Below are 14,801 nucleotides of genomic sequence, written 5' to 3' on the forward strand. Positions count from 1 at the left end.
TTTCATTTGCTATCATTTCTAGTTTACAGTGTTTGTTCAACCATTTTAGTTTTAACTGTCTTGATCTTTGATATCCTAATGAGTCGAACTGAGTAGTTATATAAAGGGTAAAGCTCCGAGACTATATTTAGAGTGAAGATTCATTTTAGTCCCTTCAAAAAAATTGACATTCAATATTGTTTTTCATAGTAATAATCTTTGGAAACAATAAAAAATAGTCCCTGGGAACTCTGTCCTGATTTTGTAAGAAATCAGTTCATGCATTTTAGACCGGATATGTACTTAAATTCAAACTCATTTACAATAAACTCATTTTTAACCAAATTTCATGTCTCAAGCACCAAATTTCAGCTTGTGTTGTGATAATGCAAATTAAAGGCACCAATAAGTATTAAAGATAGACCCGACATTTTCACACATCAAACTTCCAAGTCAAACCAATATATATCTTTTGCGGAAATCATGAATACTATACCAGCAATATATATCTACCATCATTTTATGACTTTAACCCAGCAACTCTAACACCCAAATCTTTTAAAATGACCAATAACTTGGTAAAACAATAAACTAGTATCTACAGAACAAAGCTTGACAGCATATTAAAACTAGTTTTTTTTTCTTTGAGAGGGTGAAGCATAAAACTAGTTAGTAACCACAAAACATGAAATTCAGTCGAACATTACTCATAACTGCAGGAATCATCTTTAATAAAGTTCCTAAAACAAAAGCATTATACTTCCACATGGTGGAAATTACATTAAATTCTGATAAAAATCTAAATATAAACAATTTTACATTAAATTCATTTTTAACTAAAGTCAATGTAATAAAATCAATTCACTCAAAATAAATTATCATCACCACTAAATTAAGCAATTGATTCGACTTTATATGCAAGGATTCATTTCTACTCTGGCAATAGGTTAATTAGTAATTAGTATTTTTTAGATAATCATGGATATCCAATAAGCACATGTAATAATAAGTCTAACACACACTTAGACTTTGTCATGCTAGGACTAATCTTTGATAATTTGACATGTAGAGTGTAGATGCAATAACATTGTCACTTTTACATTATAGAAGTAAAAAGAAAAGTCAGAAAAATAAAAAGGTGAGTAACCTCATGAAGCTTCAAAACTAGTGTACTTTATTTATTTCCAAAGTACAAAAAAAAGCAAAAAGCCTTAGAAGTGCCCGTGGAATTCGATTAGACATGTTCAAAGTACTGTGGCTGGTTGGTTAGGGTAAAAGGATGATATTTTGCTCACACTTTAATTTCCAACCATTACCTCTAATAATTTATACTTTGAAAAGTGATTTGGAAACAGAAATCCTGAAGTTAAGGATATAAAGACAGCGATGATGGGATCATACAATGATTTGATCTTTTAATTTGACCATTATTTTGGTGGAGCGTGTGTGTGAAGATAATTATGTAGTATGTATGAACATATGAAGATTATATACGGCGATTAAGGCACATTATTTTAATTTAACAATGCAATTATTAATAGGCATAAGACATCTTAGTGGGTCACTTTCAACGGTTTCTAAAAGTTTAGTGTATATGTTATTGAGCAAAACACAAGTTAATTAATGAATACAATCATACATGATCACTCTTTTAGGGTTCATTTACTTAAAGTTGGACAGTGAAAAAAATATATTTTAAATTACGGTTTTATATTGCTAAAAAAGGATGACGAATGTGGCAGATGGAGTTGCCATTATGGTCAAAATACAATTAGAAACCTTCAAATCTTTATATTGTTGATGCAATTGCAACTTGTCAACCGAAAACTAAAGATAGAGGTCAGTAAACGTATGTTTGATTGTGCGGCGGATGAGACAAACTAAAAATGGAAACTGATTAGGTGACGACGGATGAATGCAACGGTGACAGTGTGGTGTTTCAGCACGGTAGTGGTGTGGTCTTTACGATGAAACGAAGGTGCCTACAAACATGTTAGCACTTCAACGCTCAAGTCAATGTAGGGAACAAGGTTGGATGTGTAAAAGTGTGTGGAAAATGAACTGTATCTTAAGGGTGACGTGAAATCACCCTTATATAGGAGGAGATGCTAACTACTTCCGTAAAATGCGACGTCTCATCATGAAGCCATTAGGAAGTGCAGGTGCGTGATTCAGTGCGGTGGTACACACTGTTGCTGGCATGCTCACGCATGACACCACCCGTTGGTCTAAAAGATTTTGTCCACGTGTTGTCACATGATTGGTCTTCTGATTGGTCCAAAACAGAAACTATTTTTTAAAACTTCAATTTCATCGAGTATTTAATATTTTTATCACCGCAGAAACAAACATACATTAAATGCACTAATTAAACCCTTTTTAACGAGTTTGCTCATGCTACGGAGTAGGTGATACATCTCCATTATAGAAAAATGGCAATGCCTGACCAAAAAAAAAAAAAAAGATAAATGGCAATGCTTGATTTGACTTATTTGGTCTTTTCTCTTTGATTTTGGCGAGCAATAGTTGTTGGAGAAAATTGAACAATAATTAGAAAGAAACAACGACTCCAATTGTTTCTAATTGACAAAGATTTGTGATATTGATAAGGATCAAGACTCCTAAACGTGTGGATTTTGGAAGAGTAACTTGGCAGTTCTTCATAAATAATTTTGGATGGCTAGGGAGGGATCTATGATTGCTATAGCTTATTGATTAGATTTTCATTATGTCAATAAATCATGTTTATGGTTCAATCAATTTGCATTATTATTGGTGATTCAAAAGTCCAATTGATGTACATCGAATTTAACACTTGCTGACTCTAATGCACGTGTGCCATGCATTAAGGACAAAAGTTCCTATGATGTTACACTTGTAGACCATATATTAAGGGGTCCACAATCATGAAATCTCTACCCCTATTCTCTATGTTTCTCTCATACTAGCATTTCAATTTGAATAATTTGGGGCATGGGGCATGGGGGTGTTATTATCATATAATTAAATTTTTTTTTTAAGCAAAAGAATGGATGCATAGGGATCTCCTGCCACAGAATCCTAATCATATATAATAAGAAAGAAGTACAAAAAGTGAGTGGGGACAAAACCAAGACCCTCAAGAAAATTAAAAGCTAACAGGAAAAACAAAAACCCAAAACAAAAACAAGAGAGAAAAGACCCGCAAAAGAGCTAGTGAGGCGAACGGCTAGGAGGTACCCATCTTGAAACCTTTGCATGCTTTGGACTGTTGCTTCTTGCTTTTCTTCTTTCTTGGGACCACAAGTTGAAATGGTTGGCCAGTATCTCTTGCTAAATCAACAGTTTCATTTTTCTGACCCATGTTAGCCCAAGAATCACTCAAAAAATCTATAGTTTGCTGGGCCACAGAAGGGACGAGTCCTAAAACTTGCATATCGTGAGTAACATTGGCACTAAAATTAGACAAGTTAGGGTCGGTCCCAACTATGGAATCATTCATTCCTAATTCATGCTCAAAGTCATTCAGAGTATGATCATTACCGTAATCCATATCAGTCACCGCATCACACCAAGGGTCAGTGATACGCATATCAGCAAAAGAATTGCTATGTTGATTCCCATTATGAATCTCAACCTGAGCTAAGGTGTCTTCCACTTGCACATGAAGAGTTTCAACAGTAGAAGATGCCTCTTCCACTAACTTAATAGCATCTCCTACGTTCATTGTAGTTGTCATCTCTCTAAACCTTATAATATCAAAATGACTAGAGCTAGTAGTAAATCAAAATAAATACTACATATTTTATGGAAAAATAGTTATTAATTTCATAAAAATCCAGTCATGTAATGAAATTGAAAATCTACTTTTATCTTTGTGTTCTTTTTAATAAATAAACTTTTATCTTAATTAGTTCCGTTGATTTTAACACATGTTTAGAAATGCAATGAAATCATCTCCTAGATATCTAGACTTGAGGGCGTTAAATTTCCTTTGTAAATACTACCCCCTATTGTCCTTGTTGCAATGTTCATCGGAGAAGAATCAATATGTATCCGCTCTATACGAATCAGATGTATTAATTATCACTAAATTTAATAGTGAATATTTTTTTATTGAAAAATGCTAACTTATGCTCTAAGGACACAAGATAAAGATCTAAAAATAAAATTAAGAAATAAATGTTGCATTGAAAATATAAGGTTTTGAGTTTTTAAAATTATGAATGCACAATTTACAAGATTAAATTTCTACATATATTTCTTATCATGTGCACTTAAGGCACAAGTTAGCAAAATGCTAGTTAACTCTAGGCTAAAATATGGTTTTAGTCCTTGTAAATATGTCTCGTTTTGGTTTTAGTCCCTGTAAAAAAAAAATTGTTTTTGGTCCCTGCAAAATTTTTTGTTTTTGAAAATAGTCCCTGACCCCACTTTTGTGATGATTTGCATACGTGACACATTATAACTGAACCAATTTTGTAGTTTTTGATCCCTGCAAAATATTTTGTTTTTAAAAAAGGTCCATGCAAAATTTTTTGTTTTCATGGACTATTTTCAAAAACAAAAAATTTTGCAGGGACCAAAAACAGGGACTAAAACCAAAACGAGGCATATTTGTAGGACTAAAACCATATTTTAGGCTTAACTCTATTCAAATTTTATCTATACTATATATTAAGAAAACTATCTCTTTCAGCTCTTTTGGACTTAATTTTTTTTTCTTCAAAAAATGCCCTTGATTTTTAATAAAAATAACATGTAAAAAATATATAAGAATAAATTTAAATATTAAAATAAAAGTCTAACAAACACAAATGTCCAGTTTTTTCCTTTATCATTTAAAAAGTGTAACAAACTATATGATTATATTTATACTTACTTTTTCATTATCTCAATTATACCATTAAATAACAACTTTTTTTATAATAAAGATTGTTGTTGGTGTCATTAAAAAAATAAGAATTTAGATTTTTTTTTTTGTTATATTGTTGGTTTTACTGAAATAGATAATCATTATTAGTTTGATTTGTTATAATTTGAAAACAAAAAATATTTATATTTTTACTTTTAATCAAAACTAAAATTTCATAAAAAACACCATTCTTAATTTTCAAACTTTAGCGCAATAAAAAAAAAGGAAAGACGGACACTCTAGTGCCCGTCTTTTCGCTAGTGATATAATAAAAAACATAATTATATTTTGCACCTTAATTAAAAATGCTAGTTAACTCTATTCAAATTTTATAATATAATAAAAAATATAATTATATTCATCAAATAATTATTTTTCTTGATTATTAGTTTTTGATTTTTTTTTTAAGAAACTAAACTAACCCATCCAGATTGAGACCTTGACGAGGGCACCCTTCAATCCTTTCTTTGAAATTTTGTTTAATAAGATTATCAATTGAAGAGTACTTTTGAACTGCTAACATTATATATATTGATGTTAATTGGAATTTATTTTATATTTGAGTCTACAATATTGTTCTTTTTTAGTTTGTTTATATTTGAGTTAAGAAGGAGTATGTAGATATATTAATAATCTTGTGTACACTAAAACCATACATCCTTTTGCCAATTTTTTCCACACACACATCAAAGTGGCCTATCTACGAACACCACTAGAAATTGAGGCTTACTGCTAAAATATTTGCCGACAATAAGAGCCAAAAACATAATCAAGGGACTCATGTATTTGAAGGGAGTGGTGGTAATGAGTTCTTATGCATGATTAATATGTTGCTCTACTAATTAATAGGTTTTCTCAGTCGAAGATATCTTGCAACTACTTTATTGTCGGACAAATATTCAAATATCTTCCACTGATCTTATTCTAATAGATTTTCTCCACTCGTAAATATATGATAAACACCTAGCTAACAGCCAAAACCCTAACTAGGGGAATATAAACAAAGTTAAAAAATATTATATTAATCACCAATATATTTTATTGGTTCTAAAGTTATAGGAGTCAGATTCCCATGAGCTTAGCTCATTTAGTAAGGGATAATACACAATATGTGCAGGGCCGAGGTTCGAACTCCGGACACCTCACTTATTCATCTTTAAGGTGAATTTCTCTAGTCACTAGGCTACTTGACAAAAAAAAAAGTTATAGGAGTCGGTCAATTTAATTATTCAAATAGCAAAACTCCAAAATAATCAATACAATTAAAAATAAGGTTTAAATAAGTTTTTAGTCCCAGTAAACATAACAAATTTTAGTTTCGGTTCTCATAAAAAAAGAGACATATTTTGGTGTCTATTAAAAAATTCAACACACAGTTTTAACCCTGTTAAGTTAAAATTTGTTTAATTATACTTAAAATTTTAAATTTTTTACGGTTATGTTAAGAATATAAGAAACTCTATTACAAAAAATTATATATATTTTTTTTAACATGTAATGAATTAAATATGAATTTTTCGAAACACCAAAATTTCAGGATTAAAGTAATAAAAATTTGGACTTAAAAAATCAAATTTTGAGCTAATTTTATGTGGAGGGACTTTGTATAATGTTGTAAATTACTATGTTAAAAATCATTCAAACATTTAAGCTTAACTAAACAAAGTTTAATTTTACAAGGACCAAAAGTATGTGATGAATTTTTTTATAGGGACCAAAACATGTCACTTTTTTATGAGGACTAAAAACAAAATTGACTATATTTTTATGGACAAAAAAATTATTTAACCCAAAAGGACTGAAGTCATTGATTATTTTCAACTTTGAAAACATTTAAAAAATTTGATAATATTATACCAAATTGTTACATCCCTCTAATTTTGTTAATATTTTTTTTAATATTGTTAATATTATTCATGTTTTGTGTAAAGCAATGGGTACTTGAAGGCCCGACAAAGTCACTTGTTTTTTTTTTTTTAAGGAAAAGTCACTTTTAATAAACAAACAACAATGTTGATGAAATAATAAAGCTTCAACCTTAAAATCAAAGGTACACAATTATAAGTGTGAGTCCAAGCCATTCAAAACGATCTTGTATTTCATTCCTATTCATCATGTGATATGCAATTTATACCATAAGATTAAAATAAGACAACCTACATTCAACTATGATAATTTGAGTTCAAAATACAAAATCAAAACATGAACTATAAGATTATGCCAATTTATATCAACGATTGCGTGATTGTGTGAATATTTCAAAACCATAAGCTACAAACTGTAGATGTGTTCATAACATGTCCTGAGGGAAAGCATCAATGAGATGATTTTTCAAAATTTAAGAAAACATTAAAGTAAAAATGGTGGGGGTTAGAGGATGAATCGTATAATTAGGCTAATGCAAGAATTCTCATATCATATATATAAAAATAAAAATGGTGTCTTTTGTCTCTTCTTTTGAATGTTATGGGGTCCCTTGATTCTGCTTCTTTTGGCTGACATTCCTTTTTTATAGTGTCTTTTGATATCCTTTGATTCATTCTTATTCCTTTTTTTTTTTGGTGGCCAATGAAATATGTTATCTTTTCTTTTTTGCTACATATAATTTGTTGCTATCATTATATCTGTTTATTTTAATCAATGTTTCACTTTCTTAGCATCTTCAACCTTTTCTAAATTAGTTATAAAAAAAGCATAGGGCCAAAATTTTGACCTATGGTACAAAACCTATATATATATATTTTTAACCTAAACCGTTAAATTGAATGTATCAAATTCAATCAAGATGCATAGTTGGCTATGTAGCTGGGCTTGGAACTTCCCCATCTGTATACAAAATGAAGCAGATGGGACAATTGAGGAAGATTTGGAAATCATGCAAAGACTTATGATGCACAGAAAATATAGCATGAATAATAGTTCCTCTATCAAATCAGGGGATTCATATTCAATGTTCATTGATATGGCAACGGACATTGTGGTGCCCTAAAGTTGTATGCCTAGTAAAGGTTGATATAGCTTTGCATGCGTGTGTTGAGATTTGACTCATTGATTAGTTAGTAAGAATTCCATTATTTTATAATTTATCATATACATGTATGTAGCAAATTCACAGCAAAAAGATTTCAACAATTTCACAGTGTCAGATGTTGACTGTTCACTTCAGATCGGATGATGCAGAACAACTATTGCGTCCACATAGTAATTGTGTTATATCCAAATTCATATAATCACTAATCAGTGTGGCCTCGAGGGATGAGTGTGCATCCGCGAGACCCCATTTTGAGAGGAATACCAATTTTTGTTATGTATTGATATTGATATTGATATTTAAATTTTACATCATCATATTAATATATAATTTCAAAAATTATAACAAAATATTTTACTCTTCATCCCATAATAAATGAGTCATTTGCACAAAAAAAATGTCCAAAATAACTGAGTCATTTCACTTTTGAATACAATCTTATTTACTTTGTTTTCCTTTATAACTCAAATTAATACTACTTTCATCACTCACAATTCAATATATTTCACTTTGCATTTATGATAGTGGAAAATACATACTTAACAAGAGCACTTAAAACCATTTTTCTCCCACCTTCATTTATACATTTTTTTTAATATGTGTGAAATGAGCAAATGACTCGGTTAATTTGGGACAGAGGGAGTATAAGAGAAATGATATTTCATATTTGTAAAATCATTTTTTGACAATTTTCTCTCTCAAACTCACATTATGTTTTTACTTTCTCTGTCTATTGGTTTTATCGGATGGTTGGCACTTCATTAACAACACTCAATTGATTTCAATAAATAACCATGTAACATAAATGACATTCACATTTCCTTGACCATGATTCTTCTCATTTCAATGTCTTCTTAGTTTATTTGTACACATCATCCCTTTCAAAATCGAAGACTAACTTTACCGTTCTTCTTTCACCATCATGATGAGATTTTTCTATAGTAAGATAAATCGGGTTATTGTTGCTTGATGACGAACCTAATTAGCCTGTCATCTATAACTTTATATATCACTTGTGTGAAAAAGCATGTCACTCTATCAACTTCATTACCAAGTTTAGAAACATTGAGCTCAACAATGTTCTCCTTTAGAATCAATATTTGGTTTCAAATCAACTTAAATTTCAATAATGTTTTGTTTCAATTCAACGGAAGTCTCAACAATGTTTGGTTTCAATTCACTATAATATTCAACAATATTAATCATGTCTTGAAAATCAATGAAGCCTCTCAAATTTTGAATCAAAGCAAGGGTTAAACAGCAAGTGCATTCAATCGGATAATTATTTTTTGAAGGAATTGGTTAAATTTGTTAGAAATGATATATTAAAAATATCTTAATCAATATTGTTACTAGAAGTTATTTTTACATATGCTGCACTTAGAAAGCTGAAAACGACTTTTTACATTCTTCCAAACATATATATAACTCCCAAACATAATTTTACACACCTAAGATATATATAACAAATTAGATTTTAACATTACGACCTCCGGTTAAGTTTGAAGAGATATTTTATCATCTCATCTAATTGTCTTGGATAGTCTTATTTTCATTTTGCGAAGTTATCTTTTACTTTTTTTTTTTGGGAAAACATAGGTTATCTAATTATTTTGATTAGCGATAAGTTCCAATTCTAAATTAATACAAGAAGCTACTGTAACTCCATAGCTTGATAGCTTCCACTCTTTGCCAACATAGCTTTATTGTTTTCTTTTATTTCTTTGGAGAAAAAAACCATGTAATTTCACTACAACCAAATTTTGGATATTGGAGAAAAATCTCTTAAATTTTGCAGAATGGAGAAAAATATCTTTAAGAAAGAAGTTTTATATGGCTAATACACCTACGAAGTTCAAGGGTTGACATAAAATACATGGAAGAAGGAGAATAAATGTTTATGTGGGACTGTATATGCAATACGCTTCATCCGAGGACTATAAACAATTCGTCCGGTGTGCTTGTTGGTCTTTGTGCCGACAAGCATTTTCTTTAAAAACATGCACATAAGTTTTGTCGTTCATTTAAATGACCGACTATCTCTATTTTTGTCTGAGATTGAACGTTGACTACCTGCTTAAGAGATTCAGTTATTTAAAATTGTGTCATATCGTTTTTTTTATTAGAGTTTTGTACAATTTAAAGTTGAGAAATTCAAAGTGTAGCAAGCAAGTAGCAACCACCACATCAAAGGCTCATCAACTGGAACCACACAAAAAGGAGATGGACCACACTAAATGGACCTAGCTAATTAAGATTAAAGGAAAAAATTATCTTCTTGATTAACTGAATAGAGAGCTATTACACTCAACCATCATATTGTCTATTCTATTTGATTATCAACCTATCACTATATCTTAAGATAATTACATCACCTTAATCACCCGTTTTAGAAAAGTGCTAAAGTCATTTTTCCGTTCTATATGTCACTAGTGCTAGTGCTACACTTATATCTATCCTTGTTTCCAACCAAACTTAGCACTTCATATATGAAGATAAAAAGTGATTATTACGGACTTACTTTTATGTTTTAGTTTTAAAAATATAAGAAAAATTGTTTTTAGTCATTGTTATTTTGGTCGATTCTCTTTAATATTTGTTTATAGGAACTAAAATTGAAAATTGATACACTTATTAAGATGGAAATGATATTTTCCCTCAATTGTCATGCCTCAAACCAAGTACCAGAAGATTGGAAGATAGAATCTTGCAATTAAGTACGAAAATGATATTTTAACTTAAATATTTACTATGAGAAAAAGATATACTTTAAATTTTAATATGACATAATGGTGATGTTAAAATTAAAATTCAATAAAAGAACATCCATTTCCAATTATTTATTTATTGCTAAATTAAAGTAGAAAACAAGGTTGGCACCAAAAAAAAAGGGTAGGAAACAAGGTACTCAACAAGTGTCCACGTGAGGAACAAAAAATGTAAAATGTTTACATAATTTTCAGCTCCATTATTTTAATGTCTCACAAGTCCAATATTAATGAAACACTATAACACCTTGGATTACAATCAGACTTAAATTTTCACAAAGTTTCAACCCCACCACTTGAGAGGTTAAGCATCAAGAATCACTATAAATACAAGACTTTACCTGAATGAAAAACCAATAACAATCATAGACATGATTATGTCCTTATTTTTGAACATAACCTGTTACATTATGTTCATTTGTTCATAGCTTCTTCTCTTCCTCTATAAACAAATTCTAAAACACCCCCTTTTTTTTTCTTCCTCTTATCATAAACAATGTCTACAAACTTAAATAATCTGTCACTTTTTCACAAAACCTTTTCCCTCACCTTGTTTCTTTTCTCAGTAAATTTTCTTTTCTTTCCATGTTGTAACTCTCTTGATGAACAAGGCCAAGCTCTTATAGCATGGAAGGAGAGTTTAAACACTACTTCAGATGTATTAGCATCTTGGAACCTTTCAAACCAAACACCATGTAATTGGTTTGGTGTGAAGTGCAATTTACAAGGAGAGGTAGAAGAGATAAACTTGAAATCATTGAACTTGCAAGGCTCATCATTGCCTTCAAATTTTCAACCTCTCAAGTCCTTAAAGGTTCTTGTCCTCTCGTCAACCAACATAACAGGAAGGGTTCCAAAAGAATTTGGAGACTATCAAGAGCTCATTTTCATTGATCTCAGTGAAAATTATCTCTTTGGAGAAATCCCAGATGAAATTTGCAGGCTAAGCAAACTTCAAACTTTAGCTCTTCATACAAACTCTCTTGAAGGAAATATTCCATTCAACATAGGAAATTTACCAAGTCTTGTGAACTTGACACTCTATGACAATAAACTCAGCGGCGAAATTCCGAAGAGTATTGGCTTATTAAGTAAGCTTCAAGTATTCAGAGCTGGAGGCAATAAAAACTTCAAGGGTGAGCTGCCATCGGAGATCGGAAGCTGCACCAACTTGGTCATGTTAGGTCTTGCAGAAACCGGCATTTCCGGTAGTATTCCTTCTTCAATAGGGATGCTAAAAAAATTACAGACCATAGCCATTTACACAACTCAGTTGTCAGGCTCTATACCAGAAGAGATAGGGAATTGCAGTGAGTTGCAGAATCTGTATTTGTATCAGAACTCAATTTCTGGTTCAATTCCACCTCAAATTGGTGAGCTCAGAAAGCTTCAGAGTCTACTTTTATGGCAAAACAATATGGTAGGAGCAATTCCAGAAGAGCTTGGAAACTGCAGAGAGCTCAGTGAGATAGATTTGTCAGAAAATCTTCTCACAGGTAGCATACCAATCAGTTTTGGAAAGCTATCAAATCTGCAAGGACTTCAACTGAGTGTTAATCAGTTGTCAGGTATTATACCACCTGAAATTTCAAACTGCAGTTCTTTGATTCAGCTGGAAGTTGACAACAATGCTATTACTGGTGAGATTCCTTCTGTTATTGGCAACTTGAGAAACTTGACTCTCTTCTTTGCATGGAAGAACAAGCTAACAGGAAAAATCCCAAATAGTCTTTCAGAGTGTCAAAATCTTCAGGCACTTGATCTTTCATACAACAACCTAACTGGTTCGATACCAAAACAACTATTTGTGTTGAGGAATCTAACTCAGCTTATGCTTATTTCCAATGATTTGGAAGGATTAATACCACCTGATATAGGTAACTGCACAAGTCTCTACAGATTGAGGTTAAATCAGAATAGATTGGTTGGTACCATTCCATCTGAAATTGCCAACTTGAAGAACTTGAATTTTTTGGACTTGCACTACAATCATCTTGTAGGGGAGATTCCATCTCAGTTCTCTGGTCTTAGCAAACTTGGAGTGCTTGATCTCTCCCACAACAAGCTCTCAGGGAATTTAGATGCTATTTCTAACCTTCATAATCTTGTTTCTTTAAATGTTTCCTTCAATGAATTCTCTGGTGAATTGCCTAACTCACCATTCTTTAGGAAACTCCCTTTCAGTGATCTCACTGGAAATAAAGGTCTTCACATTCCTGATGGTGTTGCAACTCCAGCTAACAGAACAAGAGCCAAATGTCGTGTTAGATTAGATATGGAGATTATATTGCTCATTCTCTTGAGCATCAGTGCAGTACTAATACTTCTCACAATCTATGTTCTGGTTCGTGCTCATGTTGCTGACGAAGCATTCATGAGAAATAACAATTCGGTGACAACTTTGTATGAGAAGTTTGGATTCTTCTCTATTGATAACATTGTCAAGAATTTCAAAGCATCTAATATGATTGACACCACAAATTCTGGAGTTTTGTACAAGGTAACAATTCCAAAAGGCCATATACTTACAGTTAAAAAGATGTGGCCAGAATCTAGAGCTTCTAGTTCTGAAATTCAAATGTTAAGTTCAATCAAACATAAGAATATCATCAACCTTCTTGCTTGGGGATCCTATAAGAATATGATGCTGCAGTTTTATGACTACTTCCCTAGTCTGAGCTCATTGCTTCATGGTTCAGAAAAGGGAAAGTTAGAATGGGATACTAGGTATGAAGTCATCTTAGGCCTAGCTCAAGCACTTGCATATTTGCACCATGATTGTGTGCCTTCCATATTTCATGGAGATGTCAAAGCAACAAATGTGTTATTAGGTCCTGGTTTTCATCCTTACCTTGCTTACTATGGCCGGACAAAAATTGCAAGTGAAAAGGGTGAAAATACTGATGCCAATCCAGTTCAAAGACCTCCCTACTCCGAGAGTTCTTATGGATACATAGATCTTGGTAATTTATCTATCTATCTATCTATCTATCTACAGGTCTATCTTTATGATCTCATTTCCCGCCTAAAACATGTTTTAGTATCTATGTTTTTAGGCAGGTTTCACTAGTACCAGTTTTTCCACTATATTTAAGTTAGTTTGAGTAGTAATTTTCAATACTTTACATAAACCATTGCACAGTACTTATTTTTATTGTTTTGGCATGTGTACAGAGCTTGACTCGTTGCAGAAGATCAATGAGAAAACTGACGTATACAGTTTCGGTGTGGTCCTACTTGAGGTGCTGACAGGAAGGCACCCATTAGATCCAACTCTGCCAGGAGGTATACACTTGGTTCAATGGGTTAAGAATCACTTGGCTAGCAAAGGAGACCCATCTGGAATTCTTGACTCAAATCTTAGAGGGACTAAACCTACTGTTATGCATGAAATACTACAGACTCTAGCTGTGTCATTACTATGTGTCAGTACAAAAGCTTATGACCGTCCAACAATGAAGGACACTGTTGCAATGCTCAACCAATTTCGATACTTTGCTTAGAATGTATTAAAGGGAGTTTCAGTAGTGCATGCTAAGAATATAGTTTCACATGCATCTTCTAACTGTTCCTTTAATTTCTCAGATGGCTTAATCTGTTGAATAGAGCCATGCAAGATTGCAAGTTGTAGAGAACCCATGATTGTGAATGATGTAATGGAGTGCCAGTTAGAGCAGGCAAGAATTACTAGAGTAATTAAATGTAATCTTAGATATAAAATGCAAATTTCAATTATCCATAATAAAATGCATTCTAGAACCTTTAACTCAAGTTTTTAGTCTAATTGGCTTCTCATCAATGTGACTGACATAAAAGATCTCCTTGGCCACAAATCAATGTGACTGTTTTAAGTTTTATTTGCGGCAAACAATCTAAAATTTAAACAAAAGGTCACGTTTGGATAAACCGATGCTGTCAATTGCGGATCACCATAAGTAACAGTTTATTCAAATTCTGCTTATCTGCTAGGCAGCAATGCTATAGCGCAACTATAGCCACTATTTCACAATATTTTGTACTAAGTAGCGTATCATTGGACGACAGTGATTTGTTCAAATTCCACTATGCAATAGTGTAGTAGCACCGTATAGCTGCTATTTAACAACATCGATTCTAATTCATGAGCTTA

The 14,801-nt window shown here is 31.8% G+C and overlaps 1 protein-coding gene across 1 annotated transcript; it reads left to right on the top strand.

The window, feature by feature from the left end:
• The first annotated feature begins 10,925 nt into the window (after positions 1 to 10,925).
• Positions 10,926 to 14,456, top strand: LOC11428891 (LRR receptor-like serine/threonine-protein kinase). Its single transcript, XM_003617835.4, has 2 exons — positions 10,926 to 13,635; positions 13,847 to 14,456. Exons 1-2 carry the CDS (start codon positions 11,169 to 11,171, stop codon positions 14,173 to 14,175), a joined length of 2,796 nt encoding a protein of 931 aa, XP_003617883.1. The 5' UTR covers positions 10,926 to 11,168; the 3' UTR covers positions 14,176 to 14,456.
• Positions 14,457 to 14,801: the final 345 nt, after the last annotated feature.

Source organism: Medicago truncatula, chromosome 5 (assembly GCF_003473485.1).
Source record: "Medicago truncatula cultivar Jemalong A17 chromosome 5, MtrunA17r5.0-ANR, whole genome shotgun sequence".
NCBI classification, from domain to species: domain Eukaryota; kingdom Viridiplantae; phylum Streptophyta; class Magnoliopsida; order Fabales; family Fabaceae; genus Medicago; species Medicago truncatula.

What these genes read in the sequence shown, in the direction of transcription:
- LOC11428891 (XM_003617835.4), top strand. Translation starts at nt 11,169, where the DNA reads ATGTCTACAAACTTAAATAATCTGTCACTTTTTCACAAAACCTTTTCC. An exon ending in TTATGGATACATAGATCTTG is followed by an intron (nt 13,636 to 13,846) that starts GTAATTTATCTA and finishes GCATGTGTACAG; the next exon opens with AGCTTGACTCGTTGCAGAAG.